The following is a 17470-nucleotide window of genomic DNA, read 5'->3' on the forward strand; positions in this document are numbered from 1 at the left end:
TGAACATGTGTGTATTAGGTCCTTTATTCCAAAATTATTTGTTGAGAGCTTAATATGTATCAGAAATTGTATTAGGGCCTGAGACTCACATATATTTGACCCAGACTCTTACAGAGTTCAGAGCACAGTTATATAAAGTATGATATGTATGATAATATAGATCAGCAGTTCTCAAACTTTTAGTCTTAGCACTCCTTTAGACTATTAAGAATTATTGAGGGCCCCAAAGAGTTTTTGTTTCCATGAGTTATAACTATCAATATTTACTTTAGAATTTTAAAAAATATTTACTCATGTATAAACAACAATAGCAATCTACTACATGTTAACATAACACATTGTTATGAAAAATAGTGAAAAGAGTGGGACTATTTTAGCTCTATGCAAATCTTGTTAATGTGTGGCTTGATAGAAGATGGCTGGATTCCAATTTCTAATTCTGCCCTTAAATTTCCTGAAATATCATTTGTTATGTAACCTCTGGAAAACTCTACAGCACACAGAATAATAGTGGGAAAGGCAAATATCATTTTAGTTTTAATTAAAAAATAGTTTGACCTTGTGGACCTCCTGAAAGGATCTTGGGAACCCTAGAGGTGCCTGAACCATTCTCTTGAGAACCTCGGTTGTAGATAATGCCAGTGTTCAAGAGCCGTTAGAAGGCATTAAATTAGACTTGGGGCATCAAGGAGGGCTTCATGGAGGAAATCACAACTAAGCTGAGCCCTGAAAGATAAGTGTCAGTTATTCAAAAAAAGAAATAAAAGGCAGTGGGAGGAGCAAAGAAAAGCATTACTGGAAAATGAAGTCCAAGAGAGGACAGCTCATTCTGAGAATTCTAAGGATAGCACGGCTAACACCCTGGAAGAAAATAGGAAAACACTGAAAAATGAGATTGGAGATTCTGGCCAGGAACCAGGCTACATATAACATACTTGAAGTTTAGCTTTTATCCTGAGGACAATGTGGGTGGCGGGGTCACTGGGGTTCTGAAGCAGGGGAGTGAGAGAAGCTGACTGGCATCTTAGAAGACTCACTCTGGCTGCAGTGTGGATTATTGAGCATAAGGCTGAGATTAGAGAAGCCAGTTAAAAGGCTGCTACACTCTCTATGAAATAGTCAATGAGGACTAGACTGAGGCAGCAGCAGGTAACATGGAGGCAACATGCCAGGTTACAGAGAAGTTAAAATTAAAATGGATGGGACCAAGTGGATGTGATTGATGAGAAATTTGTTAGAATCTGAAATGATTGCCAACTTGTTTCAGGTGGAGGTACCATTCTGTGAAAGAAGCAATAAGAATTCAAAAGGAAGAAACAGTCTGCAGGAAGATGATGAATGTGGTATTAGATAACATGAGTTTGGTTTCAGAACTCAGCTGAGGTATGAAACAACATCTAGGTCAGAGAAAGCAACATGCAGATGGTATTGGAGACCCCAGGCATGGATAAGGTGACCTAGCACAGCATGTGGGATATGTCCAGTGTGTCTTTTACATTTTGAGGCTCCAGAGTGAATGCAGTCAAGTTTCTTCACCCCAGTCCTTCATTCTGTGTCTCTCAGTGATTCTTGATGCCGACTGTGACTCAAAACCAACTGTGGAATTCTTTAAACATACATCAAATGCAGAGAAGGGAAAACTGCTTCAAAATATCTCAGGAAAACAAAGATAAAGGGCCAACCACACTGGGGACATTTAGTATTGGTCTTGAAAGAAAAGTGCTTCCTGCCCTCTGTGACAAACTTGCAAGATCTGGTATAACCAGGGCCCGGCAGGTTATAATAGGAAATACCGCAGACTGGACGAGATAGGTTCCAGCTGTAAAATGAAGTCATTGAGCTGAACAATTTCTCAAGCTTTTTTTAACTGCTCATATCTGTGGTTCTTGACTATATAGCTGCCATAAAAGCCAAACATGTTCAGATGATTTGCTCCCTCTCCTCTAGACAGGGAACTGATCTTTGGTGACTTCCACACACTCTCCAGGTGTCTTCTCCTCCACTCACCGTATCTATCCTTCAAGATCCAGATCAAATGCTTCTTTCCCAATAAGTCACCCTAACCTATTGCTGACTTTCTGAGACATGTTCTCAATCTTTTCATCTTCAGCAGTCAGGGGCTTGAGGGATAATTCTAAACCTATTGGAAGACCTTCCTTTTTCTTCCTATAATTGTAATGACCCACCCTCTGGTGAAAGAGTGCTATAGGAGTTATTATTTGTAAGTAATTATAAATAAATATAAATATGTATAAATCAAATTATAAATAAATATGTTCATATTATAAATAAATAAGGTCATTTATTTATTCCTCTAGGATGTCTGGTTCTTATCATATTACAGTGCCAGGAATGCAGCAGGAATAGTTTCCGACCTCCAGGCTCACTAATGTCACAATACTATAAAATAAATGTATCACTAGTATAAACTAAAAGTTTGTTTGTATCTGTCTGAATACACATTCATAGCAAAAATTCCCCAACATAAACTTCCTAAAATGTCAAGAAGTGCATTAACTAAAATTATTGGACCAATCAGCAGAGAATTATCTCTAGTACAATATAAGAATCATTTGTCAAGACGAGAGGCCCAGAGACTCACAAGGAAGAGGGGTGCAGGTATCTAGGTCAACCCTCACAGGTCCCAAGAAGGGACAAGAAGGGGTTGGGGTGGCATCAATCATTGCGAGGGAGGGTTGTGAAGGAGATTGAAGCTTCAGGATGACCGAGGTAGCTGAAGGTGAGAGGAGAAACCAGGGTGGTGGCATTTGATCCCAAAAGGCCAGAGTCATCTACATACAAGAAGCTGCTAAGGCCTGACCCCCTGCTCCTAAAGCAGCAATAATGACAACAATAACAACCAAGGGAGCTAAAATTTATTGAATGCTTACTACATGCTGGGTACTAATCTGAGGTCTTTATACATTCTAACACATTTAAATGTCACAACTTTATGTAAAAAACACACTTTTAACCCTATTTTGCAGAGGAGGACACAGAGAGGTCAAGTTACCTGCTCAGGATAGCATAATATTCTTAGCCACCATGTTCCACCACCATAGAGCACCATATACGCTTCCTCACCCATTAATACATATGGCTCCAGAAATCCCTTCCTACCAAATGCAATGTTACCTTTGCCATAGAGTTCCACCTACTAATTTTCTGAATATTCATCTTTTTGGTAATTTGAGCAAGGCTACTCTTAACCATTTTTCCCTTATTTACAAGTGTGTCTAGATAGAGGAGTGAGAACGATGTGATTTTCCATGGGCCCTTTATCCTATTAAGAAGGCTCTGGTCAATAGTCTCCTGAATACCATGGCATACACCAAACTACATAAAACCAAAGATGTAGTGAGGATAGGAAAAGGAAAAAGGCTCTAATGAGAATTTATTTTGGAATATACATTATAGAAAATAAAGAAAAAATAAAAACTGATGTTAATACAACTTATCAGCCTTATTTTTATAAGGTAATGGACTCCAGTAGGAAGAAAAGGGAAGAATACTAGACAGCCAATTGTGACATACACCTTTTTGTGTCTGTCTCTCTCCTTCTCTCTTACACACACACACACACACACACACACACACGCACACACACACACACCATGCACCTTTTTCAAATGAGTAGTGAATGGTCTCCAAACAAATCTAAAATATCAAAGCACCATCTATAAGTGACCCTCTCCAGTTTGATTTCTTAAAAGTATTAAAAAACAAAATACCAACAACTTCTTTGATTCCTACATAAGAAACAAAGGCAAATGTAAAGCCACGGTCTTCCTAACAAGTAATACATAGAAATTCATCTACCTGAAAGATGTAAAGCACATGGCCTGAGCTTACAGGCAATACCTCTCCTCGGTAAAATTGTTTTGTGCCATGCAAAATTCAGGCCAATCATTTTTATATAGTAAGATCCACAGACTCAGACATGGTCTGACATTGTCAGTGACCTTGACCCAGAACCCACACACTTGGAATGATATTCCCCCATATTGTCTGAACAGAGCACGAATAGCAGTGCTGACAGGTAATTTTAAGACATCACAATAGCAAGTCTGCCAAGGTGAATGTTTCTAATCTGCTTAATTTAGTTGACCTTGTTTGCTATAAATTCAGGCTAATCCACATCTAATTCTTACTGGGTTACTTACTTGTCTACTGTCACCGTTGTCCCTGGTCTCTTGGCATCTTACAAACTCTAGCCAGGCCCCAATTCCTCTAGGATGTCTGGTTCTTATCATATCACAGTGCCAGGAATGCAGCAGGGACAGTTTCCTACCTCCAGGTTCACTAATGTCACCATCTCAGATTCACTTACCATTAAGATCATCTAAGGGGCATTTATCCAGAGTCCCATGGACCAGAAAGCCAACCACGTTGAAGTGATAAATTCCAGTGAGTGTTTTACAGAGAAATGGCTGCTTATCTTAGTTTTATGCCTCACAATAAATCTCATAGATTTCAGAACTGAGAAGTGTTTCTGAGGTCATCCAACTCAATTTATTTATTAACATTTACTTTTCAAAATTGAGGCTTGAGAGGTTAAGTTTCCAAGGTCACAATGCTACTTAGGGGAAGAATTAAAGTTCTTATTCTAGTTTTTTCTACTAAAGTTGATGCTAATTCCCTACATTCATAGGAAAAGTAACATAATGATAAGACTAAGATTCATGTAGACTTTAGAGTTTACAATGAGCCTTTGTTCTTTGTAATTCCACACATTAATTTGTGCAATGGCATTACAAAGATAATTAATATTCCACTTTAAAGACCAGGAGACTTAAACAGTAAACTTTTAGGGACTTATCCAAGTTTTCATAATTAATAAGTTGGAGGGTTGGAAACTGAGCCCAAAATCCCTGCCTTCAAGTCCTATACTCTTGAGTAAATTATTAACTTCTTTATGTCTCCTGTCCTTATTGGCAAAATAGGAATATAAGATAAGTGTGTCTGCATCAAAGAGAGATTTTTTTCCTTGAGAATTAATTGAATGTGTTAAATTAATAAACCTCTTAGTATTTTGCCTGACATGTTGTAAGTAGGTAATAAATGTCAAGGTTTTTTTTTTAATTGTTATCTTTCCAAAACACCCTACCAGCATTACAGAGTCATTATTTTGGCTTAAGGATAAAGAAGAACTCACAATATCCTAAGAATTATTTTAGCTGAATTTAAAAATACAATACTGAGTTTCTTCCCCTTTTGATTTTACTTATCATAGAAATATTTGTTGTCAAATAGTTATGGCACTGTAATTATCTTGATACAAGAAGGTGTTATTCAATCACAACCTTTCCATACCAAGAAAATAACAAAGAACTATTTTCATCTTAATGCTTAAAACTGTGAACAAAAAACTGCACCTCTTCCCTGCATATTTAAGAGGCCAAAAATTTGATGCAGTGACTGGATAGAGCCTCACGGTGGTGCTAAACCATCATTGATACAGCCTCAAGACCCAGCTAAGGCTCTGCAGAAACCCCACTAAGGCAGGACTGAAACATTCCCAGTATGTGAACAAGGAAGGCATTTGCTTGGATCTCTATAGCACTTCTTCCACCAACCTTGAGAAATGACCTTGACATCTTGTCTCAACAAATCCATTAGCAATGTTAATTCACAGGTTTTCCCTGGCATTACAACAAATAAAATACACACAAAAGATAATTATCCTTAAAAAGAATTGTGTAGGCTTATCTTTAAAAATGTTACATTGGTTTAGAATTCTGTTTGGATTTGGGCCACAGTGTTTGCCCATAAGATAACATATACTTTCCCCCATTTATCTGCTGTGTCTCTTAACTTCATGTGTACCTTGGAACCGTTCGTTAAACTCCTTTCATCTCCTAGCCCCCAAACTCAACTTGAAATTTCAAGTCTTTTGATGCCCTTTCTCTACTCTCCTATTTTTAAAATGCAAAAAAATTATCAATTTGTCCTTTATAATGTCTCCCACCTCTGTTTCTTTCTTTCCACAGCTGGTTTCTAAAACCACAGTTCAGATCCTTTTATCACATGTCTCGGCTATTGCAATAACCTTCCAAATTGGCCTTAGAGCACCAGCTCCCACTCTTGATTACACATTGGAATTGCCAGAAAAACTTTTTAAAATGCCCACCTCTCTAGAATCTGATTTAATTGTCTGGGATGGAATCTGAGGTAGGGATTTTTTCTCAAATATTCCCAGTGATTACAATGTGCAGCCCTAATCAAGAATCACTTCACTTAGTGGTACAGCCAGCCAGATACACGATAAACAGATTAACCTTCTTAAAACTATAGCAACGCTCTGGGCCAAAATTCTACATAGTTTCTCATTTTCACAAAGACAGCAAATTAATGACATGAGGGTCAAATCTGTCCTACAGATGTGTTTTATTTGGCCTGTTTCAAAACTGCTCAGATTAAACATTGAAAAAAAAAGGGGGGGAGATGTCACATAAAATACAGATTTCCTACTTCTTTTTAAAATATTGCAACATCTAGTCACAATGACCCACATTATTGCACTACAATTACCTGGGGTGAGTAGTAGTTGCCCTTTAGACACAAGCACTTACCCTCCAGTTGTTCTGTTTCCATCACTCACTATTTTCACCTGGCTGTATGATGCATTTATATTATCTGTCTGGACTCTTAGGGTCATTTTAGCTTGTAATTACTGGTGTAAAGGATAAAGTTCAAACTGAATGATACATTCACACTTTCATATACTTATTTATTTATACATTCAATGGACAGGTATTTATTTTGTGCCAAAGCTATGCGAACATCTGGAATTCAAAGTCCATCATATTTTGGCTCTATACTTTCTTTTCAGCTTTATATTCTCTTTCCCATCAATAAACTGTATTCCAACCAGCAGTTGGTTTAAGAGACATCTGCCTCTTAATGTTCATAGCCTAGAGGCTCCTTTCTCAAACACCTTTGCAGTTAGTTGGTGTCATGTGACCAAGTCTGAGACAATGGGGTGTGAACAGTTGTAGAGTGTGCAACTTCCGAGTCATCTGTAAGAAGTCTGGCCTGTCTCCACTCCCTCTTTTGGTGAGCTGGAATGCAGATACAGTACTATTGGTGAGCCATAGAAAGGCAACAGGGAGAAGGTACCTGGGGTCCTCAACGGCCTCTATCTTTCCTGGGCTGTCTGCCTAATTCTTGTTATGTGAGAGAGGAAAAGATTTCTATTTTTCTATTTTATTATATTTTGGAGAGCAGTTTAGCCTAAATTCCAAATTACCAAGCATCTCGTTAGTGTTTCCCAAATATAACCTCAATATTCTTGCCCTCAACTTTGGCATATGCCACAGCTTCTGTCACTATCATCCTGCCTCCTCATCTCTATCGACATTCTGTTCATCAGTCAAGGCCCAGCTCAAGTGACTCCTCTTCCGTGACGCTTGGTCTAGATACACTTGTCATCTTGCTTTCTCTGCTTCCCCAGTTTTTGACTTCCACTTGGAAGTTATCAAATATTATCTTATGTAATAAGCACAGACCCTTAAATTATGTTATCATAGCTCTCTCAAGCTCTAAATCCAGAATCTAAAACAAAATTTAGGTTTTAGTATGGAATTCCATAGTATGGAATATTCACAGCTCCTATAGCATTCTGCTAATATACCTCTTGTTGGATAATTATCTGTACTATCAACTTATGTTCAATTTGTAATCGTTTAGGACTCCTGAATCTTCCAATTTTAATTACAAAGCTAAGCCTGGGCAATTCTTTAAGAATCTGGCTTTTTCCTTGATATATAAACTAAATCCTTCTTTTTTCACTCTTGCCTCTAAACAATTCCTCAGCTCCCTGGATACACTGGATGGTGTTGGAGAGCCAGCTCATAGTGCTCTCATATTTGGAATCTGAGAATCTCCAGGACAGCATTACAGGGACAGAGTAGAAGATACTCTTGGAAAAAGAAATTAAAAGAAAAGTAGGCACCAGAGAGTGAAAACTATATATAGTCCAGAACACAAATAAAGAAAAATAGGAGAGAAAATGTGAGGAAGAGAGAGAATTCAGAGACAAGAAGAATACTAGCAACTAACTGTGAAGGGAAAAGTTATCATAAGGCAAAGGCACATACAAAATGAAGAACAGTATAACCCAGTAACCTGAAAATAGTTTCTATCTGACAGGATGCTCTTAAGAAATCATTATCAACATCTAAGAGCAGACTACCACTCCATCAGCTCTAGGAAAATGGGTACATCCTTGGCATAAAAGAAACATCAAAGGCTAGTGAGAACTGAATTTGTAGAGGACCTTGATTATGAGTTACTCTGGGAGTGAATAAAGAAAGCTACAGCATATGTCAAATGGGACTTATTTAAATATCAAATCAAGTAAATAATGATCAGACAGGAGTTTTTAAAAAGAGTGACTCCGAGTTTTTTTTTTTTTAAGAGATAAGTCTCAGAAGATGACTTGGTTCTAGCCTTGAAGCAATGTCCTATTTTACAAGAAAGCCTGGGGTGAAATCCTTAAAATATGAGAGGTAACCATACTGAGATAAAATAAAAGTGAACTCAAAGACCTAAACCTAAAACCTAAAACTATAAAACTGGAAGAAAACATAGTGGGAAAGCCTAATGACATTGGACTTGGCAATGATTACTTGGATATGACACCAACAGCACAGGAAACAAAAGCAAAAATAGATAAATGGTATTACATCATACTTAAAATTTTTTGTGCACCAAAGGACCCAATCAACAGAGTAAAAAGGTAACCTACAGGATAGGAATAAATATTTGCAAATCATATGTATACTTAATAAGGGGTTAATATTAAGAATATATAAAGAATTCCTGTACCTCAACAATAAAAGAATCAAGTTACCCAATTAAAAAATGAGCAAAGGACTTGAATAGACATTATTCCAAAGATGATACACAAATGACCAACAAACATATGAAAAGATGCTCAACATCACTAATCATCAGAGAAACGCAAATCTAAACCACAATGAGATATCACCTTATACCCTGTAGGATGCCTGAGAATATTAAGAAAAGATATAAAATAACAAATGTTGGCAAGGATGTAGAGAAGTTGGAACTTCTGTGCCCTGTTATGGGAGCAACTGCTATGGGAAATAGTATTGAGGTACTCAAAACATTAAAATAGAGCTACCAATAATCCCATTTCCAGGTATATACCCAAAAGAATCGAGACCAGGGTCTCAGAGATATACGCACACCATGTTCATAGCAGCACTATTCACAGTAGCCAAGAGTTGTAAGCAGGCCAAATAACCATCCACAGATAAATGGAAGAACAAAATGTGTACATACATACAATGGAATATTATTTAGCCTTAAAAAGGAAGAAAGTCTTGTCAGATGCTACAACATGGATTATTATGTTACTGAAATAAACCGGTCACAGAAAAACAAATACTGTATGATTCCACTTACACGAGGTATCTAAAGTAGTCAGACTCATAGAAAGGGAAAGTAGAATATCAGGAGCTGGGGGAGAGGGGAGAAAGGGAAGTTGTAGTTTAATGGGCTATAAAGATGCAAAAAATTCTGGTGATCTTTTTCACAAAAATGTAAATATACCTAACATCACTGAAGTGTACACTTAAAAACAGTTAAGATGGCGAATTTTGTTACATGTTTTTTAATCACAATGAAAAAAGGGAAAAGGAAAGAACAGAAAACTCAGGACACATGATATTTCTTTAATGATTGCCACTATCAGTCTGGTATTACTAATGTGTCAGCATACAGTCAAAATGAGCTCTGGACTCTGAGCTCTTACACTTAGCAGCAGTGAGACCCTGGGCAAATCTTAAATTGAAGTCTTAAATTCATCTATAAAACAGCATCAATAATCGCTCTTCCATAGGGTTGTTATAAAAATTAAATGACAGAGCCTATTTTAGAACCTGGCACATAGTAAATGCTGATCAGGAATTATTTTCCTTCCTTCTTCCTCCCTCCAGAGCAGCACTCAGCAAATTTTTCTGAAAAGGACCAGATAGCAAATATTTTAGGCTTTGCAAACCATTGGTCTCTGTCACAACCACTCAACTCCATCACTGCAGCACAAAAGCAGCCATATACGATTAGAATAACTGTGTTTCAATAAAGCATTATTTTAAAAATTAGACATTAGGCCTCATTTGGCCCACAAGCTGTAGTTTGCCAACCCCTATTACTTGTATCACATAAAATATCATACTAAGTTAATTTTTTACCATTCTGTTTGATTCCATCTGCTCCAGACATGTCCTTCTCTCTTTTCATTGCTTGTGTTCTGTTTCTTGAATGTATCACAAGAAATGCCTCTAATTCAATGGCTTGACTCATTTTTCAATTTAATTTTGGGCCTTGAGAAGCTCACTTCAGAGGTAAACACTCAGACCTGAGCTGCTTGACTACCATAGCCACATAACACATTTTGGGGAAATCAGTCATATTTGAGCAAAATCCCCTCAACCCCCAAGTGAGATTAGGAGAGGGACCATCCTTTAGGAACTTAGTTAACTGAAGAGCTTTTATCTGTGGAGATGAATAGGTTGCAACTTGTTTCCCAGGTTTTAAAATATTGTTTAATAACTATGCTTGCATTGGCTTGTGTATGTGTAAAGAACTTCTTAAAGGACATAAGAACTAAAAACAACAGGGATCACTTCTTGTGAGGTGGAAACCCAAGATGGGGAATAAGGAAGGGGTTTCTACTGGATATTTTTTAACACATGTTTTTAGGCCACGTTAGTAGATTATCTATTCAAATAAATGAATTTTTCTATAGAATAAAAAGTGCACATTAAAAAAGAAATGTTTCACATTCACAAAATCAGCCTACTACAAGAAAGACACAAATGTGAATGAGGGGTAGGGAGTGACAGAAAACCTAAAGGCATCTAAGACATTTGTCACTCAGGTGTAATCCCAGAGATTCTATCACAGCCCCATACATCTCTATTCTGGTACTGGGCTTCTCTGCTGCCTACAGCCTTGTGCCGTTTGTGGCTCAGAGACAAGACAGGAGAACTTGGGCTGTGGCAGGAGAAGGAAACACACCACTCTCCATCTGGTGGAGGTGGAGTCAGTAGCAGGATGTATTCCTCAGTATTTTTTTCCATCAGGCCAGAAGTCCTTCCACAGAGCTCCACATGCCCTCCCTCCCTTCTTGTCTCAGTATGTGCCACACTTATCCACTCTTTCCAGCTACCTCAAGCTCTCTTGCTACAGTCTTTTCTTTCTGCCCCACATAAGCTTTGTTTTAAAGATACTTCTACTTGACTTTATTTCCAATTATCACCGTTTGTCTCATATTGCTTTCACAGCCCAGTTCCTTAAACTATGAGGAATTCCTTCTCACTTCTTAATCGCCTATAACCCCGTTTCTACCACCAATCTTTCATTAAGTCCATTTTTCTCTAAGGTCCTCACTGATCCTCTCTCAAACAGATCTAAAGGTTGTTTGTTTTCTTTGTTCTGATTCTTCTTAATCTCCCTTTTGCAGAGAATAAAGCTAACATCCATCTTACTAAACACCTCTTAATCCATTTACTTGCCACCCAAGAAATCTATCCGTCCCTTCCTGGTTCCCAAAACTGGGTCTCTCCCTTGTCCCTGACTCAAAACTGGGCTACAACTTAAAACTGAGTTGTCACCTCTCTTCTCTTCTCCATTCTATTCTCATTCTCTCAGGGAATTCTCAAGACTTTATCCAGTGGGAAGAGTAAAACAGATGGGTCTTGAAGGCTGGCTCTAATTTACTAGCTGTGCAGCTTAGAAAAAGTGGTTTATTTCATCTCTCTGAACTCAGTTTCCTCTGCTCTAAAATGGGGATTGACTCATTCATTCAACAGTCTTTACTGAGTAAATAAATACTATGTACCAGGCACTGATCTAGGTAGGTGAGATCCTAAATTAGCAAACCAAACAGATAAATATTCCTGAACTCCCATTCTTCAGGGGGAGACAGACCAAAAGCAAACACACGAAATAAGAGAATTATATAAAAAGACAGAATATGGTGAGAGCTATAGATAAAGAAAAAGAATTCAGGTTACACTTTTAAAAAGTGTTCAGGGTAGGCCTTCCTGAGAAGTTACTATTTGAGCAAGGACTTAGAAGAGGTAAAGGAATTAGAAATGAGGGCATCTGATGGAGAAGGTGCAGAGGGACCCTACAGAGGCCCTGCGGGCAGGGGCGTGACCCACTTGTTCAAGGAGCAGCAAAGAGGCCAGTGGGACTGGGGCAAAGTGAGCACAGGGAAGAGCAGTTGAAACGAGGTCAGAGAGGAAATCAGGGGAGCAGCCCGTCGGGCCTCTGAATGTGACAGGAGCTGCTGCAGGGTTCTGAGCAGAAGGGTAACATGATCTGACTTATGTTTTAAAAGGATCACTCTGGCTGCTTTAGTGGGAGCAGAATGGAAGCAGAGAGACCAGTTGGGAGGCACTGCAGTAATTCAGGCACAGAGTGGGGTCATTGGAGGGGAAGAGAAATGGTCAATTTAGGATAATAAAACCTACCTTGTAGGGTTGTTATGAGAATCCTGTGAGAGAATTACTGCAGATAAAGTGCCTAGTAGATGCCTGGTATAAGGAAGGTGTTAAATAACACCCTCTCTCATTATGTATGTTTTGCAGGTAGAATAGGTTCCTTGGGTCACTAGGTAGAGGAGATCAGAGCTGGAGTTGATATCCAAGGCTAAGTGACTTGGAATTTGGAAGCTGCTCTCACCTGAAATAGTGAAGAAGGGTTGGGCTGAGGAAGGCACTTAATCTACTTTTAGCCTTCACCTCATATTCCAATTCCAGGACAGTATTTCCAGTGGCCTACAAGACACTTCTCTTAAAAGCTTTATCATATATTCAGTATCAATGCACATTTAAAAAAAAATTACTTGCCTCACCTCCACGTGAAGCCAGCTACCCATACAAATATTTCCTTCTATTAAAGATACACCAGTCCCCAGAGACTGAAAACTTGGCTTCCTTTCTGTAGAATTACAGAATCAAAGCATGCTACCATTGGAAGCTGGTATCATAGCCATCATTTGCTTAAAACACCTCTACTTACAAAAGGAGAAACAAGGCCCAGAATGGATCATCACTAGCTGTGGGCCATTACAGACTTTAATGGCTGAGGAAGGCCTAAAATCAGTCTTTTGGATCCTGTTCATTTCAACAGCCCTTCACCCCTATTCCCCATGTTCTCACATCACTGAAGTTCCTTAGGTTGGCTGCCAAAGGCCAACATCTCCACCGCCGTCACCAGCACCACTACCATGGCCATCTCTCTTGTTACTGCCAATTAAAGCTTCTAGAAAGGCTACTGGAGGCCATGGCCTACAGTGCTTTATGTGTGTTGCTCTGGGTTCAAATCCTGACTCTGCACTTACTAGCCATGAGGCCTTAAACAACTTTCCTGACCATGTTCTGCCCTAGCTTTTTCATCAGAAAAATTCCTACCTCCCATGACTTAAGTAAAATAAGGCATGTAAAGCTCTTATATAGAACTAAGCACAAAATATGAGCTCAAGAAGAGCTAATTATTGTGAGTTGCATTACTGCCTTCACCAGAGTTGCCACAAACGCCTGGTGAACAAATCCTAATTGCCCTGGTCTGGCCCTTAGCTCTTGCAGCAACCAGGCTTACCATACACATGGGGACTTCCACGGCTTTCTGCTCACAGGTGCGCTCACAGGCTTTCAATTCAGCACAGCTGTCTGTGCACCCCATATCCAAGTGCATTCCACTTCCCACTATAGTGTTTTAGTTTATGTATCTCCTACTTGAAATACCCACCTTCCTTCTCTCTGTATAAATCCTGGCACATCCTTCAAATCTCCACCAAAGGTCTAGCACTTCACAAGGACTCCCTAGCAAATCCTAGCTCTGCCGACACTATTTCCTCTCTACAGTACCTCACCATTTACATGTGGTACGTATGGATTGCTGGCTTAAGGAGAGGAATGGGAGCATCTAGTCAGTATGGGTTCTAGAGCAGACTGACTGGTCTCTGTCAGCCTTAGTCTCCTCATCCATACAATGGGGTTAATACTAGGGTAGTTGTATGGAATGAATATATATTTAGTAAAAATAATTACTAATATGTGGGATTATTATATATTGCAATAAAATTTTCCCTCTATTTTATGTACCTTCATTTTATTCCTTCAGATTATTCTGTTCATAGGTACTATAATTTTATCTAGTGTCTTAAATCACATCTTACATTACAGAGCTCAATCCTAAGAACTTTGATAAATCCATCCTCCAAGATTTCATCACATCTAATAATTCCTTCTAGAAGTACATATTTATACCAAATATCAACTCCACATCTCAGAGCCCATGGGAGGTACACAGTATAGGTAGCATGTTATTAGCCAGAGGCCTCAAAGAAGAAGAAAACTGAGGAAAAATAAAGAATCCCCCCAAATTAGAAATGTCTGGTCTGTTTCTTAAGGGAGTTAACATGGGATGTGAAAGCTGTGCTGGGATTAGAACAAACACATAAAAAAAGCCATAAGGGTAATTAGAATATTTCATTCACATATTCCTGAGGTACTGTGTATGGACAGCTACTGTTCTACTTTACTTTGTATTCCCTTCAAGGGGATCTGCCATTCAGCAAGAGCCATACTAGGTTTGAGGAATATCAGTAGAACTATGCCAGGCAGGGACATATGAAGCTACAAGGGCAGCTCCAAATGACACACTCTGTCACAACACAGTGATGGTTTGTTTTTTCTTTTCTTTTTTTAGGAAATCAGGCTTAGCAAAAATAGGAACACATTTTATAATAGGGTGGGGAGGGGTTGACTTTTTCCCAGGATTATTTCCAAAAATCAGGTAAGAAATTATTCAGGTTAAGAAGACCACCTTACCTCTATTTTTTCCCATATGGCTTCATAGTTGTCCTGGTGTTGAATATCTTGCATCAGTTTCTGAATTAAAGCAGATTTTGCAGCAGAATGGCTCTCATTTTTCTCAGAGGATGAAGCTCTCTCCGCCTTCTCATCAGTGTATTTTTTCATGCCAGAGTGAGGCATACACAACTCCTCATCAGAAAGAATGTCACTCAGGGGCCCAGATTCGATGCTCTCCCCCAGCGAAGAGGCTATGTCACTGGAGGAGCTTGGAGACACCCTTCCTAGCTTTGTATGCTTCTTCTTGACTTGGTATGTTGGACAGATCTCAGAATCTGAATTCATTTCTGACAGTTCCCAGTCATCAATATTCTGAATAGTTTCTCCTCTGGGTTTCTGAGGCAGAAGCTTTGTTAGGTTTTCCAACTTCAAAGCTAATACTTCTGTCTGCTTAAGGTGAGAAGGCAGTGCTAGGTATTCATCGGAACCATACCAGGCCTCCACAACCTGACCATTCCTGGCAACGTGACTTGGGGAGGAGGAGTAACTCTTTTTGGTTTTGTGCCTTGAAAGAAGGGGTACTGGAGACATGATGCTGTCTGAGCCGACAGACGATTCGCTGCTTTGAGTGAAAGGTGGTGAACTGGATATTTCTGACTGCACTGGCAATTTGGCACTCCAACTTCTCTGATTACATGGCTCAAGGGAGGATGTAGAAGCAGAATCCGTTTCTGGCCCCTCTATGGCTTTGGAAGTACCCGAAGGAATTCCATTCGGCACTACTGAGCTCCTCTTATTTTCAGCTTGCTTGCCTGAACTGGTTCCCTGTTTAGGTGTTTGGCACAAAGACACCTCCTCTGGGGACTTGTGTGGCATTTTAAGTTGAGGCTTCTCTTTATGGCAGTCCTTAAGCCTTCCCAGGCTGGAGGAGATTTCCTTAACATGACTTTTGACTGTGTTTTCAAGATTCCCATTGCCCACCTTGTGCAAACACTCATATGACTGGCTGGCAGCAGCCAGGCTCTTGGGGTAGGAAGACTGTAACACCAGCCACAGCTTTGACCGGTCAGGAGGGTCCACCAGCGAAGGGGTGCTTCTGCTCATCTCAGGCTTGAGATCAACCATTTGCTTCTTCCCATCAGTGCCTTTCAGATTATTCTTAAAAGCTTCCTCTTTAAGGAAAAGCCCTCTTTTTGGTGACGTGGGCTGCGTGGGAGAGTCCTCGTTATAATTTAAGCAATCTCTAATGGATCGCTTGGGGGTTGCATTTTCACAAGGAAAAGGCTGTTGGTTCTTTGCCCCAAGTTGGGAGGAGGAGTTGTATTCTTGCTTCCCAGTCTCAGAAGAGGGTTGAACTGCATTTGACAGAGCTGTCCCCGAAGATGACAGAGATGTCCCTGGAGCTAGGCCTGGTTGTTCCTTGACTGTGGAAGCATTGTTTTCCTCACATCCACCTTTGTCATCTGCTGAGGGAGATATGTGAGATGCCTCCTCTCTAATCGCTTCAGTGCAGTTGGAAGGGAGAGGGTCAGTAGCTACCGTAAGCAACCCAACACTTCGGATAAGCTCTGGGAACTCCTTTTCCATCTCACTGTAGCTCCAGGAGTCAAAGGGTTTGGTTTTGACCTGACTAGAGGTCATGTCACCCAGGCCACCAAGCAGATCCTCACTTGGACTATAGTCAGACAGCTCAAAAGCAGTAATTCCACAATCCAGAGACAAGTAATTTTGAGAGCATTTGATAGTTAACTGTCCTGAGTCATCCACTTCTGTTAGAGAATCAAGTCGGCCCTGAAACAGATTATGGCAATGGTTTCAGTTAAACGCAACATCAATTACACTCAACTGCTGTTCAAATGAAATCTCAGCAGAGGCCGCTGTAAAGATAAAAAAATGCAGCAGTCTCAACTGCTTCTGGTTTGACATACAGAAGGCATATTAATCAATTATCATACTGCTTTATATAGTATCCTGTTCTTAAATATTTTAGGATTTTTCTTTAATCTGGAGCATAGAGAATTGATAGAAGTGGTCTAGGTCAAGCCAAAAATATCTATTTAAAATATTCTATTTTAAAATGGTATATGGTTCATTTGATAAGCATTCCTTAAGTGATGCCTTAAATAATAAAATTTCTAGGAACAAAAAATGAATGTAAGAGTAAAATCTCCAGAACATCTGTTTTGGTTATCACTATCACTCCAGCACCTACAACCACGGCTAGCTTATAGTAGCACTCAAATACTACTTTTCAAGAGAAATGATTAATTATACCAAGCCTGTCATGTTTAATATATGTTCACAAATCACTGGGAGGTGAACTACTGAATTTGCATACATAATAAATAGTTCAAGACCAGCTTCTATTTGTCACCATCCTTTTGAAGACAAACGCAGGTAATCCTGGAGAAAATTAATGAATGTCAAAACTTTATCATTATAGTCTCTGTCCCCTCCCTCTGCATGCATTTCTTTCCCCTACTCTCATTTGTGTATGCTAGATATCAAGTGCCTGTCACCCTTCGTTATTTATAATTCAAGATAGGCTGGTTTGATTTCAAACTCCCCTATTTTAAAATACAGCTTTACAAGCAAGTACTTTTTTTTAAATTAAG

General features: G+C 39.2%; 1 protein-coding gene across 5 annotated transcripts in view; it reads right to left on the bottom strand.

The window, feature by feature from the left end:
• The window catches only part of AKAP6 (A-kinase anchoring protein 6), a 631616-nt gene that overhangs the window by 290043 nt on the left and 324103 nt on the right, over positions 1 to 17470 (bottom strand). For all 5 annotated transcript variants that reach the window (XM_036881256.2, XM_036881257.2, XM_036881259.2 and 2 more), the window contains one exon: positions 14874 to 16646. In XM_036881256.2, coding sequence (XP_036737151.2) covers positions 14874 to 16646 — 1773 coding nt within the window. The remainder of the gene's footprint in view (positions 1 to 14873; positions 16647 to 17470) is intronic.

This window comes from Manis pentadactyla, chromosome 11, assembly GCF_030020395.1.
Source record: "Manis pentadactyla isolate mManPen7 chromosome 11, mManPen7.hap1, whole genome shotgun sequence".
NCBI classification, from domain to species: Eukaryota; Metazoa; Chordata; class Mammalia; order Pholidota; family Manidae; genus Manis; species Manis pentadactyla.